Source organism: Malurus melanocephalus, unplaced genomic scaffold, assembly GCF_030028575.1.
Source record: "Malurus melanocephalus ecotype Western Australia unplaced genomic scaffold, MMel_1.1 scaffold_89, whole genome shotgun sequence".
Lineage (NCBI taxonomy): Eukaryota > Metazoa > Chordata > Aves > Passeriformes > Maluridae > Malurus > Malurus melanocephalus.
Window position 1 is genome coordinate 1840511 of NW_026623321.1, and position 24126 is coordinate 1864636.

The 24126-nt window shown below is 42.9% G+C and overlaps 3 protein-coding genes across 3 annotated transcripts in view; 2 read left to right on the forward strand and 1 right to left on the reverse strand.

Moving 5' to 3' along the window:
• Positions 1–18417, reverse strand: part of LOC130574825 (epidermal differentiation-specific protein-like) — a 42472-nt gene extending 24055 nt beyond the window's left edge. Inside the window, exon 1 of the mRNA XM_057368296.1 lies at positions 18099–18417. The gene's annotated coding sequence lies outside the window, so the exon portion shown is untranslated. The remainder of the gene's footprint in view (positions 1–18098) is intronic.
• Positions 5769–6805, forward strand: LOC130574815 (olfactory receptor 10AC1-like). The gene has a single exon (XM_057368284.1). It carries the CDS (start codon positions 5769–5771, stop codon positions 6777–6779), a length of 1011 nt encoding a protein of 336 aa, XP_057224267.1. The 3' UTR covers positions 6780–6805.
• EPHA1 (EPH receptor A1) overlaps positions 17110–24126 on the forward strand; it is a 34236-nt gene continuing 27219 nt past the window's right edge. Inside the window, exons 1-2 of the mRNA XM_057368251.1 lie at positions 17110–17416; positions 20526–20593. Coding sequence (XP_057224234.1) covers positions 17350–17416; positions 20526–20593 — 135 coding nt within the window. The 5' untranslated portion in view covers positions 17110–17349. The remainder of the gene's footprint in view (positions 17417–20525; positions 20594–24126) is intronic.

Here is a 24126-nt window from a genome sequence, read left to right on the forward strand (position 1 = left end):
TTTTTTTTTTTTTTTTTTTTTTTTCTAAATGGGTATAGCTCACATATTTATAATAGTATTAACTGATCTGAGCAAACATTTTTTTTTAGCAGAGACACAGGACAATGCCTTTGGCTGGGTTAGACTATGACTAAGTGCAACGAGGTGAAAGAAATGCCCCACCTTTAACAAATCATGAGGAGTAGTCAGCAGCCAGGCTGCCTACCCTTTTTTGTGCAAAACTCTGTTTTGGTTGGTTTATGGTTCAGCATCTTTCCCAAACTGAGTTCCCAGCCAAACAACAGAAACTCGAGGAGAGCAGCGTGATGCTTTTTCCCACCAAGGCAAATTGATGTCAGCCATCCTGCTGTTACCACCTCAGCCAGTTTCAGTTCCTCTTGTTTCCAGAAAGCTCTGAATTATGGGAATAAGGAAACACTGCTCCTCCTAAAGGCTATGCACAATTGTTTCAGCGTCCTGCCTCTGTGGGAGACATTTCTTGGGATGCTCCTGTTTACTGCGGAATGAGGATCCCATACCTGTTAAAAAGTCTCTGTCAAGATGCTGTAATTTTCAGCCCTCGGCTCTGCTGTGTTATAATCAGAATCAGCCCTACCGGAGTAACAAATGCGCTTTCTCAAAAGATATTAGCACTTACTTTAACATTGCCACTCTTAGTACTTTCATTAGAGCAAATCTTACATTTCATCAACCACCAAAACCAATTGAAAGCAATCTACCTTGAAACTACCTTAAGTTCTCTAATCAGATAAGTCACCATGATGTTTTCTGAACAACACAGTAGCTTCTGCTACTGAACAAACCTGCAGCAGAACATCAGTGCATCTGCGAAAGCCAAAATCTTTGCTTTCTACAATGGTGTGATTACCCCAGAGGATCAATATCAGCGTGCTTTTGCATGCGGACAAGATCTGCAATCTGTTTTATGCCTTTATTCTCTTTTACCACTGGCTAGTTACCTCATGTTGCTTGAACATTGTTTTCAGCCAGCTGAAGAGCTTTGTGTCTCTCAGCCGCMGGGCTGTCTGGGCTGAGAGTGCCGTTTCCCTGGCCATTGCTGGCACTGGCTGTCCCTCTCCTCCAGGTTTCCTGGTACCTCTATCTGTGGTTTCCATTTTGCCCAGATTGCYCCAGATTATGCCGAGCTTCCCAGCTTCTCTTGCCTTCTTTGGACCAGGCTGGCAATTCATGGGTGTGGATGGGCAAGCCCAGCACTGCCCCTTTTTCTGAAGACCAAGGGGAGCATCCTCTCAAGTATGTTGCAATTGCTGATAGAAGCTGATACGATGTGATTCATTAACTGTAGCTGGATTCCAAGAAACTCTTTATACAAATTCGGGCTAAGGCAGGCCAGTCCCAAAGCCTTGCAGGCACGTACTGAAAAAAAAAAAAAAAGAAAAAAAGAAATCACACAGTAAAGAGTGCGGGGGAGGAGAGCAGGGCTGAACTCTGCAGCTAGGCAGAAGGTACAACTCTATAACATGCTGCAGACTCAAGACATGCAAACACGTATGCCAACGTGCAGCTTTTAATAATCTACTATGAATTTAGCTGTAAGCTGATGCAATGGAAATGCTGGGAACCTGAAAGGTGTGGGCTAGAGAAGGAAGTACTGAGTCGCTTTGACATGCATATTCTCATCCTCTTCTGCTTGTTGTTTGTCTGGTTGCTGTGTGTTCTGGCACTGGGCTGCATACCTCACTCCAGCTAGCACTCCCCTGTTCGGGGAGCCGTGTTTTGGAGGTAATGTGGGACTGTGTTGAAACCTTGTGGGGAGGTCTAAGTTCCATGTTAATAAATTATGTCTTATCTGCACACACACAAACTGAAACAGTAATTTGCCTGACTTATTTCAGTGTAAGGCTGGGCACTATGGTGAAAAAAAAATTAGTGCATGCAACTGCTGACTGTGTGGTATTGGTTACTGGGTACGTGCTGATTCACCTTGGTTCACCTCCAGTCCAGCAGCAGAAAAGGAGCATCTGAAGAAGGGAAAGTTGGAACAGGCTTGTCAAAGTCATTCCTTGTAATTATTTTGCATTGTTACTGAGGCAGTAGATGTTCTCCAGCAGTTTRGGTCAGAGAAGAGGATAAAGTAATAAGTGGCACAAAAGCCTCTGGATTTTATTTTGCAGCACAAAGAAAAGCTACACATGAGTTAATCAGCTGGTGCTCCGAAATTCTCACAGAGTTTAYTAGAGGGAGCAGTCATACTCTGCAAAGCATTTCACTAAAATAGACTCCACTGTAAAGATTTGCTTCCATTTATAATCTGTCCATTTTGCTAGGTGTAATTAGAAAATGACCAGCACCTCGATTTTGCTCCTGTTACAGCTGCAGAGACAACATGTCATTGAGAGAGACTTCAGGGTTTCTGGTTTGTTCAGTATCARACAACAGCTTCTAGAATTCAAGAYAGATTCAGAATTCAGTTTTGTAAATGCTCTAAAGACATTTTGTGCCCTTTTGTTTGCAGAAACTTAAACAATAAGAACTGTAGGAAAAATAGTTGAAATTAAAAAAAAAAAAAAAAGTTAAGGAAGTGAGCTGAGAGATAAAGAGGATAGACTCCTCTSTCATAGCTTTAATTGCAAGAAGTTTAATGACAGGTTTAAAAGAGAGTAAAAACACTTAAATACAACTTTGGCAGTGTTCCAGACATGGCTCTACATGTGACAGACAAAGGGGAATAACAACTTCCCTTCACTGCTAGACACATTCTTACTGTTGCAGCCCAGTAAGTGGCTGGTCTTTGTTGCCTCTTCCTGACTCCTGTTTCTTGCTGCCCCCTGGAAGCCAAGGTTCTTTTCCTGATAAAATTAGTCCCAGATTGGACCGACACATGAGGTAGTTTTGCTCCAAAATGACTATGCCACAGACATATGGTATCATAAAAGAATACTTTGTGAAGATTCCTTCCCAACCAAGTCCTGTGAAAAATCCTGAGATACCATATTTACACATTTCTGCCAAGCAGATCAATTTTAGCAGTCAAGTATATTGACTTTGCCTCTCTTTTCTACTCAAAAAAGCCTACAGGTCTCTTTAATTATTTCRGTGTAAGTGGCCAGGAATTAATGTAACAATGGCAATAGAAATAAATTGGGCTCAAATAATCTCAGTCCTATCAATGGGTGAACAGCGATTTCATGAGTCAGTAAGAAATAATGGGTTACCTGAACTGTAAAAAATCCACGCACAGATGCATTTGAAGATTTTATATCTGTGTTGCTTAGTGTCTAAGTGTAAGTTTTGTTTGAACTTAAGGACCCAGATTTGTTTTTATTTAAGAAAAGCAGCAATGCAATTTGTTACTTAAAATGTTGCCATTCTGGGTAAGCAGCAGACCAATCAATAAACACATACTCTCAGCTACTTCAGTGAAAGGAACACGAGAGGAGGGTGCTGCAACCCTGCCATCCTCTGAAGATACAATTACATCATACTGCTTGATTTACAGAAAACCTGCAACGCCCCCTTTCTTGGGAGGAATGGAATTRCCTGCTCCTGGTTCAGGGAAGGCAGAGGCAGCAGGGAACAGGACAGACTTCTGTGCCAYATGATATATAAGGAGCTGGGTCCTRCAGAAGAGAAGAGAGGATGGCTRTGGGATGCTRAATGAAAATATTGGCTCTAGGGTCACCCACGGCCAGAGGGACCCCAGGCTGAGCAAGAATCACAATCACAGAATCTCAGCCCAGWCTGAAGAGCATCAAGAGGAAGAAGTCTCTATTTTTCTACCTTCTTACCCAGAGAAGGTATGTTGTCACTGAAGGGATTGGTTTCAAACAAAAGGAGGGGAATGCCCCTGTTTTTAGCTCTGTTGTGTTTAGTAGAATCCTCTTAAAGTTTCAGTGAGTGAGGAGAGCCCCAGCTGATYCTCAGTGGCTGAGTCCACAGTCATGTACAAATCCATAACTCCTGTTTTCAGTGAAGACCTCCTCCTTGAACAGTGTCAAGAAAGCTTTATAGGCAGGCTGTTCAGAAGAGCTGTTGGGGAGACTTTGCAGTAGCAAAAGCTGCATGTAGATTCCCACAGCTTTACAATAACTGGAAACTGTATCTAGCAGTAGTCTTTGTAGAGTTATCTGATTTTATAGGATCTCTGCTCCTTCTACATTCTCCAAAGAGCTCCTTGGTCTTCAGTGACTGTCCATTTTTCAATTTTTCTTTTCCTTGAAGTTTATGTAGTTTCTTCCTTATTTGTTAATTTTGCTAACATACTCTGAAGCAGAGAGATGTAATTCCTCAATTTAACACCTGAGGTAATAGAATTGTGGATATTTTCATATTCACCTGAGTCCTCAGATGTTTTGMATCCTGACAAGATATTGAATCACAAGGAAACCTTGGGGCAAAAATAAAGGCAAAAGTCTTACACAGGTTCACCTCCTCAATTGTATTGATTATTTCTTTCTGGAGCTTTTTTGAAATTTCTTTTTCTAAAAAAATCCCCATATCCACTAATAGCTTTTCCACCAATTTCACATTCCTTCTATTTGTCTTTGATGACATTTCATGTAATTTTCCAGTTTCTGTTACACTTMGGTAGTGCTGGAGTTTTGATATAAACTGAAGTGTTCAAGAAATCTCTGCTTTTATTCCTGTAGTACAGCATAGTGTGGAAAGAGTTGGAATTACTCCTTGTAGTTAATATTGTATTCATYGATGAGCATGTGAGCAATGAACACTGTGTTTGTAATTTATTTTATATGTCTCTCTRCATCCTTATCTTTCCTAGATTTTTAAGCTTAAATAGCTTTGTGTCTCTCCAAAATCCCAGGAAATTTTTGTTCTCCCTGTGAGAAGCAAGATCTCAGTCTCCAAGCCCAAGCTATCAGTATTGTGTTTTCCTTTAAAAACTGTTAYAGACTATGTATGTTGCCATGGTTATCTTTGGTTTTGAGACTGGAAGTTTGTTTTCTTTAACTCTGATGCCACAGGGCTGAACCAGGCTGAACATTATAAATGTAAGCAGCCAAAATGTCAGCCCTAATTTTGCARTCCTCATGTCTAATCACTAAAATCCTGTTTCTGTATGAACCTCATGGCACATCCACCTTGGGRAAGGGAAAAACCAGTCAGTGAACACTTCAAATTCCCCCTAACTGGAGTCAGGCTGTAGCACAGAAGCTCTAGGTCACTGTCTGGTTATCCTTGTACATCTCTGGCACAGATGTAGAGGCTGCAGCAGTGGTGTGAACAGAGAAGGAAGAAGTCTGCCTGGGAGTGGAAGTGCCAGAAGAGGCAGCAGCAGAATGTCTGTGAGATCTAGGAACCGATGGTCATCAAGATCCAAAAGCCTCTGTCTGCAGCTTCTSAGGGCACTCAGATCAGGAGGGAGAGTCCAGTGAAGACCCTCAAAGCAGGACAGGACAGAGACACTATGCAGTGTTAACTCCTGAAGGGTACCTAATGCATATTCAAAACATGCACATGGTCACAAACCCAAGAACAACTCAGAAGAAGTGATGAAGACCCAACAGTTGACAGCCTTTGTCACCAATGCATAGCACAGAATCCTAGGGAGGTTATTTGGGCACAAGAACCTTGGTGACTGTGAGAATATGAGTCTGAGAGTGTGCTGAATGTGTCTGAGTSAAATCAGGTTTGGAATTTTTTTTCCAATGAAATTGCCTTCCTCCCTACTCAACAAGCTTTACTACCTACACTGGTTGTACAGTACTGCAGCAGTATTTTCCACATGGAATTGATTACCAGGCATCAGGTCAAATTCAGCTGTTTCCCTTCTGTTTCCCTCCCTGCAGATGCCATGCGAAGGCTGCCTGGAGAGGGACAATGTGAGCACCGGTGCCACCATGGAGTTCCTCCTGCTCGGCTTCTCTGAGCTGCTCTGTCTGCGGGTCCTGCTCTTCCTTGTATTTCTCACTGCTCTTTTGGTCACATTAGCAGGGAATATGATGATCTTCCTGGCAGTGGTTATGGAGCCGTCCCGTCCTCCCATGCTTTTCTTCCTCTGCCAACTCTCTGCCATAGAGCTCTGCTACACTTTARTCATTGTCCCCAAGGCGCTCCTGAACCTGGCAGTGGTGGAGGGCAGCACCATTTCCTTCCTGGGCTGTGCTGCACAGATGCATCTCTTCGTGACCCTCGGGGGGGCTGAGTGCTTCCTGCTGGCCGCAATGTCCTATGACCGCTACGTGGCCATCTGCCAGCCCCTGCGCTATGTGGTGCTGATGAGCGAGGGGCTGTGCCTCAGGCTGGCCCTGATGTGCTGCCTGGGAGCCTTTGCTGTTKCCCTGGGCTTGACGGTGGCTGTTTTCCGCTTGCCTTTCTGTCGGTCTCACCGTATTGACCACTTCTTCTGCGATGTCCCCGCTGTGCTGCACCTGGCCTGCACACAGAGCTACACCCCYGAGCTGTCCCTGCTGGCTGCCTGCGTGCTCCTTGTGCTGCTCCCCTTCCTCCTAATCCTGGCCTCGTACCTTTGCATCGCTGTGGCTTTGTTACACATCACCTCCTCTGTGCGAAGGGGAAAGGCCTTTTCCACCTGCWTTTCTCACCTGGCCGTCACCTTGTTGCACTATGGATGTGCCACCTTCATTTACATTCGTCCTCAGTCCAGTTACTCACCAGCTCGAGACAAGGTGGTGTCTCTGGTCTATACCAACATTACTCCGTTAATGTATCCCCTCATTTATAGCCTGAGGAACAAGGAAATCAGAGGGATCCTCAGGAAAATGCTGAGGAGGAAGAAAATGGCTCAGGTGAACTGGGATACTATCAGAGTAGTGATGTGTGTGTGTGACAAATTTTAGTAGAACAAACACCTGCTTGCTGGAAAACAGCCCTGTAACAGAATCACCACAGACTTCACTAGGGCAAATACCCAGGCAGAATTCTACATGCATCACTACATTTATGAGAAAAAGATAACTCTGCTAAAAAAAAAAATCCCCAACACAACACTTGATTTAAAGGAAARTGCTTTAGTGACTTGTGAGGATGAAGAGCTTTGATGAATCAGTGGTCTTGCTTCTCTGATCACATACATATTTATGCTTACATTCATGGTCATGCCAGCACAGTCAGAAGAACAACATAAAAAAAATTAAAGCAAATAAACCAATATTAAAGTATTGTTTTCATTATTTTTTTCTGTCAAGATGACAGTAGAAATTGGGTAGTCAATAAAAATTTTAGACTTTTAAGTTTATCAGCGCAATAAATCCATAGGGGCTTAAAGGAAAGTTAGAAGAAGAAAATMCATTACTAGAAAGAAGGGGAAAATAGCTGTGGTTTTCTCCAAATTTAGTAAAAGACTGCACTCCAGCATCCCATCACAAATGGAAAGATTGTTAGTGTAAACTCATCTAATCTTGAACTATTCTAGATAGGAAAATTAAAAGTGCCATCAGTCTGACAACAGTATGACTCTTCTATGCCTGTTTTGCAGAAAGCAAGTTTCCTTTTATAGGGAGATGCTTTAGGTTTTAATCATTCCTATGGCAACACAAAAGCTAAGATTTTGTCTTATCATATGACTTTTACCAGGAAAGACTGCATCATATAAATAAGAATGCCTGGGGAGTGTTGAGATCGAGAACTGTAAGAATAATAGCATTGCTGCTACAGTTATTTTAATTTCTTTAGCTAAACCAGTGAGTTACAGCACACACTGCACTGCAGCAGACATTAGCCTGAAAGGTACAAAGCAGTGTTATTTTGTGAGTTTCCTACATGTAGGAGGAACAGGGTGATTCAGACAAATTAGGGAAGATCAATTTTGGCCAGGAACAGGAGGGGAAAGAACCAACTTCATTATTTTTATTTRATGCTTCCCTCCCCCGTGTCTCTTTAAAGGCCATACAGACCCTATGATTCAGAACTCACCTTTTACAYAGCGAATGTTGAGAAAAAAAGAAAACGTTTGCCTCCGTTCCTCTGTTTGATCCAAGGAAATTGCTGTACCTCAGCTGCCCTCAGCCCTCTCCTTTGGCAGACCAACAGAGCAGAGTGGTATTTGCTTTCTCTGGGCTACAACCATTAAAAATTATGGCAAGTGRATTTGACAAATATAAGAAATTGGCACTGTAACTAATGAAGTCAMCTTGGAGCTTTCTGATAAAAGAGAAATGTGGAATTTAAAACTGACATTAAAAGCTGTCTTCAAGTTGACAGCCTAGCCTGACTCAGACATTAACACAGAATATTGGCTCTCATGTCAATGAATACCTAATTACTCTGTGAGCAAACATTTAGTTGCATTACTTAAAATTATCAAAGCTGTAGTGAACATTTTAATCACCTGCCAGCTCTTCCAAAAATGAGAAGGGGAGGGGCTCAATGAAAGAACACTACCAGCTAATAGAGAGGTACTTCAGAAGTACATYGGAGAAGTACTTTGAATCAAATACTATTAAACAACTGTAATGAGCACAGGACAAATTTGAAGCATCAATTCTAAATCCTGTCAAGTCAAATCAAGCTTTGAAGTTAATCCCGCTGCAAGCATTTGGCTGGATTAGAGACCTCCAGAGGTCCTTCCTGGGATTAGTAGGATTTTACAGCAGAGGTTTCTAACCTGCCTTCTAGGAGGTGCTGCTATGTCCAAATGCCTGGCAATAAAACTGAAGGACAGAATGACACTGAGGTTTAGAATACTGATCCAAGCCTTGATAGAGGCTCACACATGTTTCTGGCAGCTGTGGGGAAGGGACAGCAGAGAGATAACTGTTACCTGCTGCCAGCTGTGGGGAGATAGGGCTGTGCCTTGAACTAGGGTGTTCCTCATGAACCCCTGCTGATCAGAGGCACCGGGGCAGAGYTCTCCTCATTGCAAAGATACAGGTGATGCCTTTGGAAGGGATGGCATGACTGAAACAGCAGCCAGGTTAGACTCCCAGCTCTTTCGTTCTGAGATACATGTGGGAAGCATAACAAAGGGTGAAGGCTTTCTGCAAAGACACTCCCTCCACCCAATGTCCTGGCAGATGAACGGAGTGAGGAGACATCCCAGAGCCCAAGGCCATCCTCACCAGTATTCCCACTCCCATTAGTCCAAGACTGTCCCCATCAGTATTCCCACACCCATTCACAGCACCCTTCCCCCACTCCTAATGCCAGCCATGTTGAGCGCTGTACGGATCTATAGAGAGGACCCAGGGATCAGAGTGGGAAGAGGGGTAGCTTATGGGGTAAGAGCAGCAGCAATGTATAAGAGATATCAGACCCACTTCCTTTCTAAAATGTTATCTTTTAATTGACTGAACCTGCCTGAGGTCCCTTTTCCACTCAACAGGGGGCTGTTTCAGTCCTGTTGACTYAGTATGCTGTGTGCTGAGAGCTGCAGAGTGCTCAAGTGAAGTTGAGGTAGCAACATCCCTGTAAGAATTACTATTCCCTGAGCACAGAATAATAATTTTAAGAAGGTTATTTCAAAGTTCGTTTCAGAACTGCATAGGGAACAGCAGGATCCAGTCAGGCAGTGCAGGGTTTGACAAGTGAACATTCCACCTCCAGCCAAAGATGGGTATGGCAAAGATCTTTCCATGGGTGTTGTGGTTGTTTGGGTTGGGTAGGGATTCAAGACTCCCCAGTGAATGAGTACAGCTGGGTATCTGCATTTCACAAATGGTCTTGTCCTTTCTTGGAAGAAGAATGCTTGCTTTCCCAAATTTGCAGAGACCTGAGATCTGACAAAAACAGATGTCATGAAGTTTTCCAGTGAAACCAATTAGGACATCAGTAAGAATCACTTCATGGTTTACGCAGCCATAAAAACAGAGTATTCACCCTTGCAATTAATTTCGTAAAGGCGGCCCTGAGCGAGCACTGTGTGAGAACACAGATCTTATCAATGATTAAGCACCAGAGCCCAACCTGTAAGATCACATCAGTGCTGTCCACATTCTCAAAAATGAAGAGAGTTTGGAGGGTGATGGCACAGACTTGGAGCAGCATTCAGGATACCCAAGGTCCAGCACCTTCGATGCCACTGAAAGAGATTCCCCCACTCAAGGAGATACTTCAAGGGGGTACCTTGACACCTACTACTGGTACCAGTGATACTGGGAGGATATGAGTGAAACCTCCCTTTCAGTATCAGAGAGAAACCAGTGAAAAATGCTTTTTAAATTTTTTTTTTTATTTGCAAACTAATATGTTTTGCTGGCTATCCAGATAAGACATTTCCTAAAAGTTGTTCCTATAAATAATCAAGCTCCTAAAAGAATTGAAAGCACCTGCATTTAAACAAAATGTCTTCATTTTCTAGGAGTCTGAATACAAAACATTTATTCAGGGAATTTGTTTCCATTATGGGTAAGAAAATTCGAAAAATTTTCAGAAGTCCAAATTAAAGAGCTTGGAAGAAGTTTCAATGTATTMATCTCCCCTTGAGAGATGAATCTCATATCTTCTATGATCTCATATCATATCTTCTCATCTCATATTATCAGAGACTATTCATTTTGACTTACATGGAAAGTGAGTCCACCAGCCTTCCTTTTTTTTGGATTCCTTAAAAGCTTAGAAAACCTACAAATAATCCTRTATTTACCCAAAGAGCTTTTGTTTTGTCCTTTGATCTGAAGCAGAAACATGCAATTAATAGAGCTATTTACAACAATGGAGCTGTAAAATGAAATTGATGTGGGCTTAGTTGTAAACCTAGAAAATAGATGTTAAYATCATGCGGGTGAAAAGTTGTCACATATTTGCCTTACTGAGARAAGGCCTCTGCTTCCATGTTTATTATGAACACACCAAAGGAACAATATTTACCCTGCTTTACTATTTACATCTTAACCATGATAAAGGCTAGAATGCTACAGGAGTTTCTCTTGCAGATATTTATAGACAGAAGACTTATACAAGAGAGATTAGTCCTTCCTGAGACTTGCTATTATATGAAATTATTATACTCAGCTCATAAAATCTCATAGGATCCTGTATGATACAAAACAAATACAGTCCACACCCCCATAAACAAGCTAATGGGAAAGAAATATACTTAAAAAATCTGCCATTTCTCCCCAGAAAGAAACATTTCTAGACTCTACAAGCTTTTTATTTATCAACTGGGATGTTGCATAGGCCTTACATTTCCTTTAATGGATTGTTTCAGGAAGCAACCAGGAACACAAGACAAAAACTAATCAGGAGACCAAAGTGGAGCTGGAGAATGAGGTGAAGCTCCTGCCAGCTGGTTGGTTTCAGAAYTAGTTTCACCTAGCCCTACAAACACCTCCACATCAAAAAGCTGACTGAAGGTGTTATTAATAATTCCAGCATTGTATTCCTAACCTAAAGCTCTTGGATCTAAAGATCTTATTGTGCTCAGTTGTCTTCCAAGGAAGTCCAGGAAAAAGAGAGAATGGAAGGTCGATACCCACCCAGTGTGTACCCTTGGCTTCACCTGCATAAATGCAAGAATATGAGACAGTCTGGTTTTACAAATTGGTATGTAAAGATGTAGGACCGTCTGGTTCTACAAATTGGCATGTAAAGTTGAGGGAAGACCTGATGGCTCAGCAGCATATGGCCTCTAGCCTAGTCACAGCTGAAAATCAGGTCTCCTAAAATCCGTGCTGTGTTTCGTTGTGGTTTTGGTGTACAGTTGCTCTCAGCATTCATTTTAGTTTTCATGTTTTGATTTAATTAAAGAGTTCAAGTTTCAAAAAATCAAGTGGGAGGCTGAACTGGGAATAGAGTTGGCAGTGAGTTGGGAAGATGTTAACACATTCARTGCCCTCTTTCCACCTGCAAGGTGACTGTTCCAAATACCTTCTCCTGATGTCCACCTTGAAACCTCTCAGGAAGAACGCTGCTTGYTAACACAGTGACCAGCAGAAACTATTTAATTTCTGCACAGGACAGCAACTCTTCAACACCAGGACCAAGCTACAATAACAACAAATRAGGGCAAGCTTATAGTCTTTAGATTGTGGAGCCAACTGTAATTTAATGTTAAGAAGAGAACCATAAAAATACCTTGATAAAAGATTAGAAATAGACATAAGAGCTTTAAAATATCTGTTATAAACCCCCAGAAAATAAAAGGCTGATTAACTCACACATTCAGCTGTAAGAGTAGAAAAAAGAAATTTAAAATCACACTRTCAAAGTGACTAGTGATATGTCTTTTTATTGTATCTTATTAAAACTAATCATTCTTTTCATCAGTGTCAGTGAAGTGTCATTTCCACACTTGAACATAATTAATCCAAGAATGGGMGAGAAAGCTAGAAAATATGAACAAATTAAAAATTACAAAGAGGTATGTATTTGCCAGGCACAGATTACTATTGTTATATTTTGAGCTTTGATTCAACTACTAAAAATATTATAATACTACTTTTCTGTAATGTAGTTGAAAAAGTCATCAGCATCTCTACTAGAAATCAAATTTATCTGGGTCAAGTTTTATGTTTCTCATRCATATTTTGTTGTGTTAGGAAAAATAGAATTCTCTTGTGAAATCTTAATTCCACCCGGATAAATAAATATTTTCAAAGGTGTCCAGGAATAATGTGCTCTCAAAGTGGAATGTTAAGTGTAGAACTGCACATTTTGGATTTCTAAGTATATAAGGTGCTGTAATAGCATAATAGAATGTAACTAACTCTTGTGACCCAGATTTGTACCACTTAGGGAAGTTTTATGAATAGAAGCATGAATCAGATTCTGTTATGACTTGGTTTTCACTGCTTTCCTCTTGTCTATACAAAATGTCACCTCAGCATAAGTGAAGCCCTGTTTGGCTGCTGTCCTGGAGCCAGCCGGGACCTCTGGGGCTCCACAGCCACTGGACCACGAGGGGGAGCAGAGCTGGGAAAAGACGGCAACAGAATTATCTCAGGTAATTTCTRCAGAAAAGAAAGGTCCTCCCCCTCATCTGCAGGGTGGTGTAATAATTTAACTCAGTCCTGTTTTGCAAGCCAAATAAGAGCATGGCAGACCATGTGCAGGATAAGCTTACCCGGAGWCAAAAGGCAGCAAGCCTGCAGTTCAGCCAGCAGTGCACATGCTCCTCTGTCTGATGAGGCAGCCAGGGCAATAGCAGGTAGAGAAACACTTATTAGTATGTTGCTGATGATCAAATAAGTGGAGTTCGGTTCAAGAATACTGGACTTCTAGTCCATGTAYTGGTATGATATCTCTGTTAGGTGGAGAATTTTTTTGGGAAGCTACCCTGCTGTTTTGACTGGAGCACAATAAGGAACAGTCTCCATTCCAGGTGGAAGAAGATGTGATGGCTCATCTACCAGTGGTAAACTGAACGAGCAAAAGACTGAGGGGTGACTGGAGGTCTTCAGCCCAAATACACCCTCACTGCAGGGTTAACCCCAAAACTGTGTCAGGGAGCTCCGGGCCTTTCAGGCAAAACTTGTACATCTTTGAGGGTGTTTATCTCTGCGTATATGARGAAGAATAAGGGAGTGTCCCATTTTCTGGGTATGAAAACCCAGATCTGCGCCTTGTTTCTGTCAGCTTCATTCATTCCCTTGCTCTTGTTATTTTTCTCAAGGGAGAAAGATAACCAGCTTGACTACTTGTGCAGTCAGGTCCACAGGTCTCTGAGATAAGGATGGCTGCATTTTGATCCAGAGGAGTCACCTGTGCTCCTTCATCAGCATTTTAAATATTTTATTTTAAAATAAAATCTGAGTTTCTGAATGAAAAAGGTCCCTATACAAAAATAATTTGACAGCTTAAACCACTAAATGGTGGGAGTGTATTTTCTGCAGAAAAACAGTATGAAGTCAGTTGTTTGAAATATTCTAAGATAATTGCAGGAGGACTAGAGCCAGAAAACCTTCCAAGATAAAAATGAAACATTAGAATATTTAACTGTGGTCATGCAGGTGAGAATAAAAGAGGGAGAAAGCACAAATTCTCTACAGGGAATAAAACACTGAAACAGAGCATATCTTATGCTCTACTGACCTGTCATAGATTATTCTTAAAGTTGTAGAGGTAGTGGATAAAAGGAGTGAATCAGAGACCACAGAACAAGAGCAAGTTCCTTCTTTAGACTAAAGAGGGGCTTGTTGCAAATGCTTTTGAGGCCTTTGGAAGATCTAGACATCTATCTTACTATGACACCTTACTGAAAGCCAGTTCAGGATGCATGTATTCAAGTTATCAGTATCAAAGGAGGCTTTGGCAATTTGGGAAGTAATACCAAGTGARAAACTCCAGAGATTGTTTCTAGGTTCTGTTTCACTCATCATCTGTAAGAACATTTAACAGCACAATGGTGAAACTCTTTCTAAAATATGAGGAGCGGCAAACACAGTAAACAATTTGTAAGAATCATATGAGACAGCTCTGTCTGAACTGCAGTTCAAAAGAAGCACGTCCCGACTCAGCCTTGGGAGTGCCCTTTGACTTTCCCAACAGCACATYAAAACAAGACCTGGTGCAGAGCCTTCCTCCTCACTTCCCTCGCCACAAGCCCACACATCTGTAGGAGGAGAGCCCAGGTGTGTTGTGTGGTGATACTTTCCAGCTGGATACCTAATCACAGTGATACTCAAAACAAGATAATGGGAAATGGAAGGAAAAAATATGCCTGGCAATTCAGAAACACTCAGAGGGACAAGAGAGACAGGATGAGATTCAACCCAAAGACATGCTGAGASTGAGTTTAAAAGCTGCAGTTATCTTCTTAGCACCAAAATGCATGCCAGAGAGAGTTTGCTCACTGGGAAACCATGACAGTGAGAGCCTGTGGACACGTAAACCATAGAATATGATTGCAAGCAAACATAAAAAGATGTTTTTAATTAAGTTCTTCGAGTTTTGTTTATTTGTTTTTTTGTTTGGGATTTGTTTGTTTTASTTGTTTGTTGTTCATGTTTTTGTTTGTGTTTTTTACCAGACACTCAGGGAATCAGTTTTGCCCAACAATTTCCAAAGACAAAATCCAAACTTGTGATGCACAAACAGAATAACACTGTCAGTGAAATGCTGAGCAGAGTTGTATGAAACTGCACCTGTGGTAATCACTCTACTGGCCACAACCTCTGTGTATATTCCCTCTTTTTCCCTTTGGATCCGCATTTTGGTGCACAGGACACATGGGAAAGCAAATTAGCAGATTTGTGAAATTTCTTTTTACAGATATCAGCAAAGTTCTAGGCATTTGGTGTTTCCACTTCTGTGTGCTCCCACTTGTTTATAGATTTTCTTCAGATCCTGTACCTGCTGTAACATTAGATGGTATTTTGTTTCACTCTCATTGTACACATTCTGACTGTGAGCTACACTAGATAATCTCCAATCTAAAAAAAAACCACAAAGCAATACATATGATTTCTGATCACCATTATCCAGAAAACCCCGATTTCTGATCCCCATCTGCCAACATTACAAGGAAAAGATAAAGAAAGTAAATTTTTTAGGCCATCTTCTCCAGAAAGCCCTAGCAAATTTCTTCCTKCCTACTCCTCAGATCAAATGTTCTGAGTATCTGCACACCAATGAAATGGAGACAGAGCATTCAAAGAGTCTTCACTCCAGAGCTCATCACTTCTGAGATTCTGCAGATGCAAACTCTGGTAGCCCCAAGGAACCRAATTTTAGGCCTCAACAGTGATTTTTTTTTTTGCCTGAGGAAAGACATGAGCTCATGGCCTACCCTAGAGCCTTATCCTCCAACTGCAAATGGATCTTCCCCATTTCACTTGCCTATGTTGCCCCATCACACAGAAGTTAGCTGTGGTCTATCTGCCCCATTGCTACATCACAGACTGAAGAYGGCACACAAGACTGAAATGTATACMTTCCCCCACYGTAAACTCAAGGTACGGGTTGTACACAAGAATGATCCTGTAATGAGACTCATTCAAAGGCAGGGAAAACATGGGCATAAAAGTTTGAGACTTAGCACTGTGGACTGAGAAAGAGAACTTCAGACAGGATTAAACTGGAAAAGTTCAAAATATAACTAYCCTGAATGCATTAATATTTGAATTATTTGCGCCTATATTTTACTTCATGTGCTACTTAAAATTTAAAGCTTAGTATTGTAACTATTTGTTCTGAAATTTCTCTTGCCTATGTTCAGATGTCTTGGGATAGACCTTGCTTTCCCAAAGTACATGGTTTGAGAATCACAGAACTCACTGAAAGATGAGACGCAAGGGCTGCAGAGAGTCCATAGTCCCACATGCTCAGAGCAGGGCTGAYTCCAGAGGTGGATATGTTGTTCATAGCTGTGTCCTGGCAAATCTGGAATGTCTCCAAGGGTGGAGATCCCCCAGCCTCTCTAAGCAACCTGACAAGGTCCTTTCTTTAGCCTTCTGTGGGGAGGAGGAGGAAGACAGCAGAAGGAATGCAGCCATACAGCAAGAGTAAGTGTAATAATACCACCTGTATTTTACGGGGAGGGCTGTAATAGCTGTGTATGGGTGGGAGTAACATCCTTGAGGAATGGCAGAAGAGACAGAATGAAGRCAAGTTCTTTTACATTTATGTCCCTCAGGAATAAAACTAAATGTCCCATGAGGTCTTCCTGTACAGAGAAAGAATCCTTCTARTTTGCTTCCTCTCCCATTATTTTTTTTTTTCCACTGAAAAGCAGGCACCTTCTGTCAATGCTGAGGTGCTCATTTTAAATGAAAAMCAGTAATTCTGTCAGAAAAATTGTTACAGCTGCCGCTCTGGGACATGCTTGGCAGTGAAATGGGCCTTGTGTATAGATGGATTTCCTAAACATATACAGTGAGGATGGCTCAGTGGTTTTAGCCCCATTATYACAGATCACAGAATCACAGAATGKGTTGGATTGGGAGAGACCTTAAAGACCATCTATTTCCAACTGCCCTGCCATGGGGGTTGGAACGAGACCTTCCACTAGACCAGATTGCTCCAGGACCCCATCCAACCYGGCCAGGAATGGAATAGCCACAATCTCCCTGGGCAATCTGTCCCAGCGYTTCACCACCCTGCAGAGTTTCTTCCTAAAATTTCAGTTTAAAGCCATTGCCGGGGCCCGCGGGAGCGGGAAGGATGGCGAGGGCTGCCCAGGAGGTGGCAATCGGGAGCCTCTTACGGGAGTGGAGCAAAGGTGGAGGGAGGCTCCCAGGAAAGAGGTGGCTGCCTTTAAGGTGGGTTTATTTGCCTGCCAGATGGGAAGTCTGTGACCAGCCCCTTTAGAACAGGTAAAGGCAGTAAGGCTTCTCCACCCACTCGCCTTGATCTTTCATCACCACCGAGGGCCAGGCGGGCGCTTGTGCAACGTGCGCGCCGCGCTCGGGAGGCTCGGGAGAGGCCCATGCGCTGCCCTCAGCAGCCCGGGCACGCAGGCCTGAGCCGGCGGGGGCTGCCAGCCGGGCCCCCTCTCCGGCCAGCCTGGGGCTGAGCACCTGCAGCGGCGGCATGGAGCTGTCCCTCGGGCTCCTTCTCCTCTGGGCTTTCCTGCCTTCCGAGGCGCACGGGAAAGAAGGTAAGCGTGGGACCCGCCGCCGGTCCCTCTGCCTGGAGGGCTGGGCTGGGGCGCGCTGGGACAGCGACCTCGCTAAGGGGCAGGGAATGGGATCCGGCCCACGCACCTGGGGCTCCAGGGACACCTCAGAGGGACTGCGGTGGCAGGGAAGGGCAGCCGGGTGTGGGGGGTCCGAGGCTTGGCAAACCCCATCCGAATCTCGGTGGCTCAGTGAACGAGCCCAGGTATGCTCTCCCCCTTCTTCACCTCTCCCAGTTGAAGCACAAATGCCTCGGCATATCCAGAGATCCAAGAAAATTCTYCCCCTGTTTCCCTCAAATACGAGTCTTGCAGATAACAAGTTTAAACACAAACTCAGAAAGTTTCTCCCCTCCTCTGGCAACACCCCCGCAGTTTCCTCAGAAAGCCCTCTTGGGAGTTAACCCTTGTAAGCAAGCGGACGGTCATTTAATCGGTCTCTTACCTACCCTAGTCCCGGAAAACGGAGCTGGGCTTTAAAATTTCCTCTTCCATCTCTTCAGGCTTCCATGTTTCCCTTCTCTGTACCACTTACTCTCTTTTATTAGATGTAGTGATTTTTTCCCTTCCATCTTGGTAGTTGCACAGTGGTTATGAAACATGGGAGAATGGTAATTTTTAATAGAGAGGAGAGGGAAGTGTAAATCTCTGCTGTGTTCCCTACCTTCTCCTGCAGTTAATTCTTGGCCAGGGACTTCTGTTGTGTACAGCAAGAGGTGTTGGGGCTTTTCCATCCCAAGGACTGTCCTCCTTTGCTTTTCCAGGCACTCAATTGAGAGGACTTTGTCATAACTGGCAGTTCAGCCACTAGCTCATCTGCAAGTGCTGAGTGATCTTCTAAAGYGTCCTTGACAAGCACGTTTCTATTGAGGATCCAGCTGCGTGGATGCAGCTGGCAGACATTGTGGAGAGGACCAGCSTGGGTGAGAAGTAATATCAGATGGCACCAGGCAGGCTTTGGTTTCCAGAAGAGTGTGACCCACAGTTGGCAGTAGCAGTCAGGGACCTGTCTGCCAGCTTCTCCCCTATCTCAGCCATCTCATTTGGGCTGTGTCTGTGATCCACTCTTCCTTAACTTGTCTATCTGGAAAACAGCTCATTTTCCCAGCGTCCTCTCTTATCTGAAGCCTTTCTTCTTTTTGGGGACACCTCTGCCCCTGTGGCTGGACAGCCAYGTGAGATTCCTTGCAGCAAGGCTGTGGGCCAGAGAGCTGGTAGCCCCTAAGTACTTGTATTCCTCTGCGTTTGTAGTCTCACTGACCAATCTTCCTTCTTGCAGAGAATCCCTGTTGTGGGATGCACTTTGAGGGGCATTTCTTGGCAATGGGCTCTGTCTCTCCAGTGGGCACTCAGCAGATGATGGAGCTGCCACTGCTGAGAGTGCAGAGCTGCCATTGCAGAGCGTGGCACATGGGCTCTGCCAGGTTCCTTGTCCTGGCTGCTTCTGAGGTCCTTCCCTCTTGCTCTGTTAGAGCTTGCCATGCAGCCCCTCTCACAGTCCAYATGGCTGCTTCAGTCCTGAAGAGGATGGGATGGGATAGATGTTATCTGGGTGATGGTTCTGGCAGGACAGGCTGCCTCACCCTGGGAGTTTTTGGAGCTAACCACAGAAGAATATTATCTCAAACAGAGAGATTGGGAGTAKGGGGGAAGTGAATGAGGAGCCTTGTCTGGACAGGGAGTCTGTGGCTAGGAAGGTTTTGCCATATGACCATACTGTGAGTACTTCCAACTTGCAAAACMTGGATCCCTGCTTTTCCCTTCTCCCAATCCTGAAAGGGTGTTTCAGAGGTGAGAACAGCAGCGCAATCCCTCTTATCTCTGATTCTGGGCCCACAGCCTGCTTCCTCATTCCACAGGACTCTTGCTGATCTGCACTTTACACTATTACTTATAGTTGGAAGRGAGTTTTTGTAAAACAGTCAGATGAGGGGGAGGAAACCTGGTTATTTAAATGCCATTTAAAAATCTCCCYACTCCTACCTTTCACCCCCAAATTCTTTTCTGAGATGTTTGGAAACGACCCCTCTGAATACACCCACAGGAATCTAAAAGGGAATCCAAAGAATTTTTCCTGTTTCCTGTGTTCCCAAGCTGGGACTTCGATAGGTGCACAGAAACCAGCAGTCTGTTCTGGCAGCATCAGCAGACCCAAAGGCAGGAATGAAGCTGCACATCCCGCAGYAGGGCTTATTCCAGCTCCTCTGCTTTCTCAATGTTTGCCTCCAAAGTGATACATTTTTAACATGCCTTCAGTTCAAGACTTCGGTCCAAACTGTGATTACATTTTCATACTCTTTTGAGGGCTAAAAATGAACATACCAATGATTTTCTCCTTTGTCACACGACTCCAGCAGCAAGGCTTAACACAGCAGTCTGCAGGAGGTGGCCATGCTATGGCCAGAGCCATTATTCTCTTAATGTCCCAGCCAAAAAAAAGTCTGTAGGTGAGGAGAGGGTTAAACGATTTCTAGGCCACCATCAACTGGTGGACAGTCTGRGTCAAAAGTTGGGGGGCTTATCAATTTGCACAACTGATGCATCTCAAGGCTTTTGGGTACRGTGACAATGGAAAGTCCCTTCTATAACTTCACATTGCCTCTGTACTTTCCCACTGTGTTTCAAGTACTGAATAGTTCCCCCAGGCGACACTGATTGATCTTTTGTKTTGTTAATTTATTTGATTGCCTTCCTCTTCATCCATTTAGTCTGCTGCCTTCCTATTCCAAGGAAAGATGTGTTCAGCTGCTAATGCCTGGTTCCCATTTGAATAGGCTTCAGCCTCCTTCTTCCTTTTTGGGGCAGTTTTARGAAGTGATAAAATTTGTCAGGGTTGCATTTTTTTGGATGCGTGTAGGAGGRGGTCTCATATATCAGTAAAAACATTAAAGTCCTGACTAGGTGCCCCCTATCATGTATCTTTCCATTCTTCMTCTAGTCATGCTTTTAGAAAGTGAAAGGTTTCAAAGGATGGGGGGGTCGAGAGAGGAAATGCAGGCTTTTCCTTCTTAACAAAACAAGGATGAAACCACTCTGTGGACCAAATGAGCTGGGTCACTGATTTATTTTTTCCCCCTCTTCTGGTTTTTAGTGGATCTACTTGACACAAGCACTGCACAGGGTGAACTGGGCTGGCTTCCAGACCCTCCAGAAGTAGGGGTGAGTATGCACATTTAGGGAAGGGGAGCCACTGGGATGGCTAAATGATAGAAAAGAATAATCCACGTTGAAATCGCACCCTACCTCTGGAAATCGAGCTTCTGAGGCTCCACCCGCTCCTGGACGTTTTATGCTTTATAAGTCTCTCTCCCTTCACCTCTGCAGCCTCACCCCTAGCCAGTTTTTTAGGGACTGATGCCTCATTGGTTCCAGTAGCTCTTCTGTTGCCTATTTACATCCAGTATGATTAATCAGATCCTTGAAATGTACTGTTTCCACGAAGTAATAAAGCAATGAAGAAAAAGGAAAAAAAAAAACCAAAACAAATCATCACCCAGTTTCTCATTCTGTCAAGTTACACATAAATCTCATGGTTTGKTTTTTTTTTTCCAGGCAAATAGGCAGAGCAAAAGTATTTCTGCCTGAGTGTCTCTCAAGAAATCAGAAACACATTACATTACAATGCAGCTGCTGACTAAAGAAATAACTGTTAACTCATAGGCCAGCAATCTGCCCTTGTGGGTGGGCTGCAAGATTCTAGGACTTTTACACCAAGCTGTGGTGTTTGGTCCACACAGCTGACAATGAGAGGGAAATTTCCCTTTATTTTGTGACTGTAAAATTGAGTTGTTGGAAGTACTTCAAAATGTACTCCTGAAACCCCTGCAAAACAGGACCCTGAAAGACAGCTGAACTCTCAGCTATTTTTGTACAAGTGCAGATATTTTGAATGAAGTACAGTTAAGCTGTCCCTCTGGTGTCACAACCTACATTAGTGAAGGTGGTTTCCTTTGTAGCAGCAGTGCTGTGGGAGTGGTGGAAGGAAGGCACAAAGAAAAGGGAATTTAGGGACTGCACTGCTGTAATTAGAAGGACATATGTTAATACATAGTTTCAGTTCCTCATCCATACTCAGGTCTTTGTAGCAAGTCCCAAACTCTCCTGTGGAGAGTCTTCCCCTTTCCTGCTTCTAAAGCAGACCTGGGTTCAGCCTATTCCAAACTCATTTTCATAGCTTTCCTCTGTAGTGCACTGTGGCTGGTTTAAATCCACCCCAGCCGCCTTGTCCTCCCGGGAGCCTTGTTGGGTGAAGTAGAGCCAGACAGTGAGRTTCTCCTGTACTGGCAAAACTGCATTTCATTAGTAAAGCTGTTTTGGTTATTATTATTAGTATTATTACACCGTACTCAAAACAGGTGCCCTAGTGAGATATAAATGTAGATCATGTTTTGCCCATTGTTCCCTTTGTTCTTTCATCAATTGTCTGTGTGGTAATTTCTAGCCCAATTCTAGGCTCCAGGCATGCTCAGGATGAAGTTTTCCTCTTSAAAAGCTTGGAAAAACCCACTGAAAAGTGCATGCTAAAAAAAATACCTGATAGAAAGAAAACACAGCCTTTATCACAGRACATCTGAGTTTTGCACAGTAGGTTCACAGCAGTGTGAGGACTTGGCAGATCCTTCTGCTTGTGCTATGTTTGCTTTTTAAAATATGTGCATTCAAAATATAATTGGAACTGGGAATTTTTGAAAATGCTGGAGAACATGACCTAAGAGAAATAAAAACTAACAGGATACGGATGACTGATAAAACAACAGAGGGTGAAAAATAGATTCATTGACTTCTCAAGAGCAATTCTTTTTAGGAGATTTGTCTAATTACATCATTTCCCAATAACTGTTTGGTGGAAGTCTTAACGAATTGCCACAAGCAAAAAGGAAACTATGGCTGATTCATTTATAATCAGAACTTTGAACAGGTGTTTCTGAAACTATTCCTTCAAAATAAAGTATTAAATATGTTCAAAAAAGAACAGAAATTAATTCAGAACATTTTTGACAAAAAAGAGCCAAGATTAGAACTGACTAATCTGACTAGGTTGATCAGTAACAGGCTGGAAACATCAGAGCTGAATTGCACACACAGTTGAAGGGTGTATTTCATGTTAACACTGCTACTTGTACCTAACCTCAGATGCCAGAGATCTCCTATCAGTGAGCTGGATTTGTGTCAATATACTTATCGCACAGAGGAGGAATTTGCTGTGGGGAATTTTCATGCTTTATATGGACAAGGCCCCCGAGGCATAGCCCAGAAGAGGCTGGCCAAGTCTCTGGAGGCAGAACTATACCTCTGTTTCTCCTCAGGTCTAGCCAATGACAGAGGATGAAGTGGCTTGCCAGGTGTGGCTCTTCCATGGTCAGACTGTGGCTGTATCCAGTGCAGACAATGCTCCTGTTAACATGGGCTCAGCCTGGGAACACCATTCAGTTTTGGGGAGCACTTKAGGAGTTCAGAACTTAGGTACTACATTAGCCAGCTTCTTGCCTARGCTAAAAGGTAGTCTTGGAGTGAAAGTCTCTTTACCTTAAGTAAAATGTCTGTAGAATTTTGTTGGCTAAAAGCTTTGTGCTAGCTTGCTTTGTAGTAGCTGTTTAGAAAGGGTTTCATTCATTTCAGGTGTCTATTGGAAACTAGGCTTTTAAAAAGGCAGACTGCAGTTCCTTACCACCCACCACCCCCCTCCTCCTTCATCTAATGTATATCTTGATAATTCTTTTCTGGCTTTGAAGCTTTGCCACAGCAACACCAGGTGGGCATAGAGAGGTGTATGACAGTACTAGTGGTAGATTTCCACCTCTTAGCATATATTACAGAGCCAATGATGGCCACTTTGAAGGTGTCAGGAGTACAGAACTTTCTTGCTCTCAGATTTCTTTAAGACTCCTCATGCTGCACAGACWGCCTAGCTACCTGAACTGGTTTCAGAAATCACTGAAACTGTTCAAAAAGGACCTCTCAAATCCTATCATGAACAAATTCATTTATCAGACATAGTAGTGTCACCTCTTGGCAGCTTGTAAAATAACAGTATAAAAACTTACTAATCTCTAATTTTCTTTCAAATATAATGGCATCAGCTTTGAACAGATTGTGATGAGGAATCACATTATCCTCTTGTATTTTGCTTTTAACAGACAAGGCCCTAAGCAACCCAGACTGGCTTTGAAGGGAGCCTTGTTCTGAGCAGGGGATTGGAGTAGYGACCCAAAGGTTCTTTCCCACCTAAATCTTTGTGTTTGTGTCATAGTTTAGAATTATTGGTTCATTAGAATTCTGAGCCTGAATTTTCAGCCCAGGCACAAAATGTCCTCATGATTTTATATTTTGATATCTTTTTTAATAATTTAATGTAATATCTATTTCTATGGATTTTTTTTTGTATCAGTTTATGTAGGCCTACAATACAACATACTGAGCAATCCAGTATTTGTCTTTAATGCTTGATTATCTCCCTCCCAGCTTGTGGGCCTATCTTGAAATTTTCCTTTTATCCAGAATTTCAAATTTTTGTGTATGTGAATAGTATTTACATAATCCAGTCATACTYCCATGAATACATGTGACTTCTTAAGTTCCAAGTCATTTGTGCTGGAGAATGCTGCACACTGGGCTTCTCTATATTGTTGAATTAATTGTAAATTAAACACATTTTAATATTTTTTAGCTGCTGTGTTTTCTCGGGAGATGTG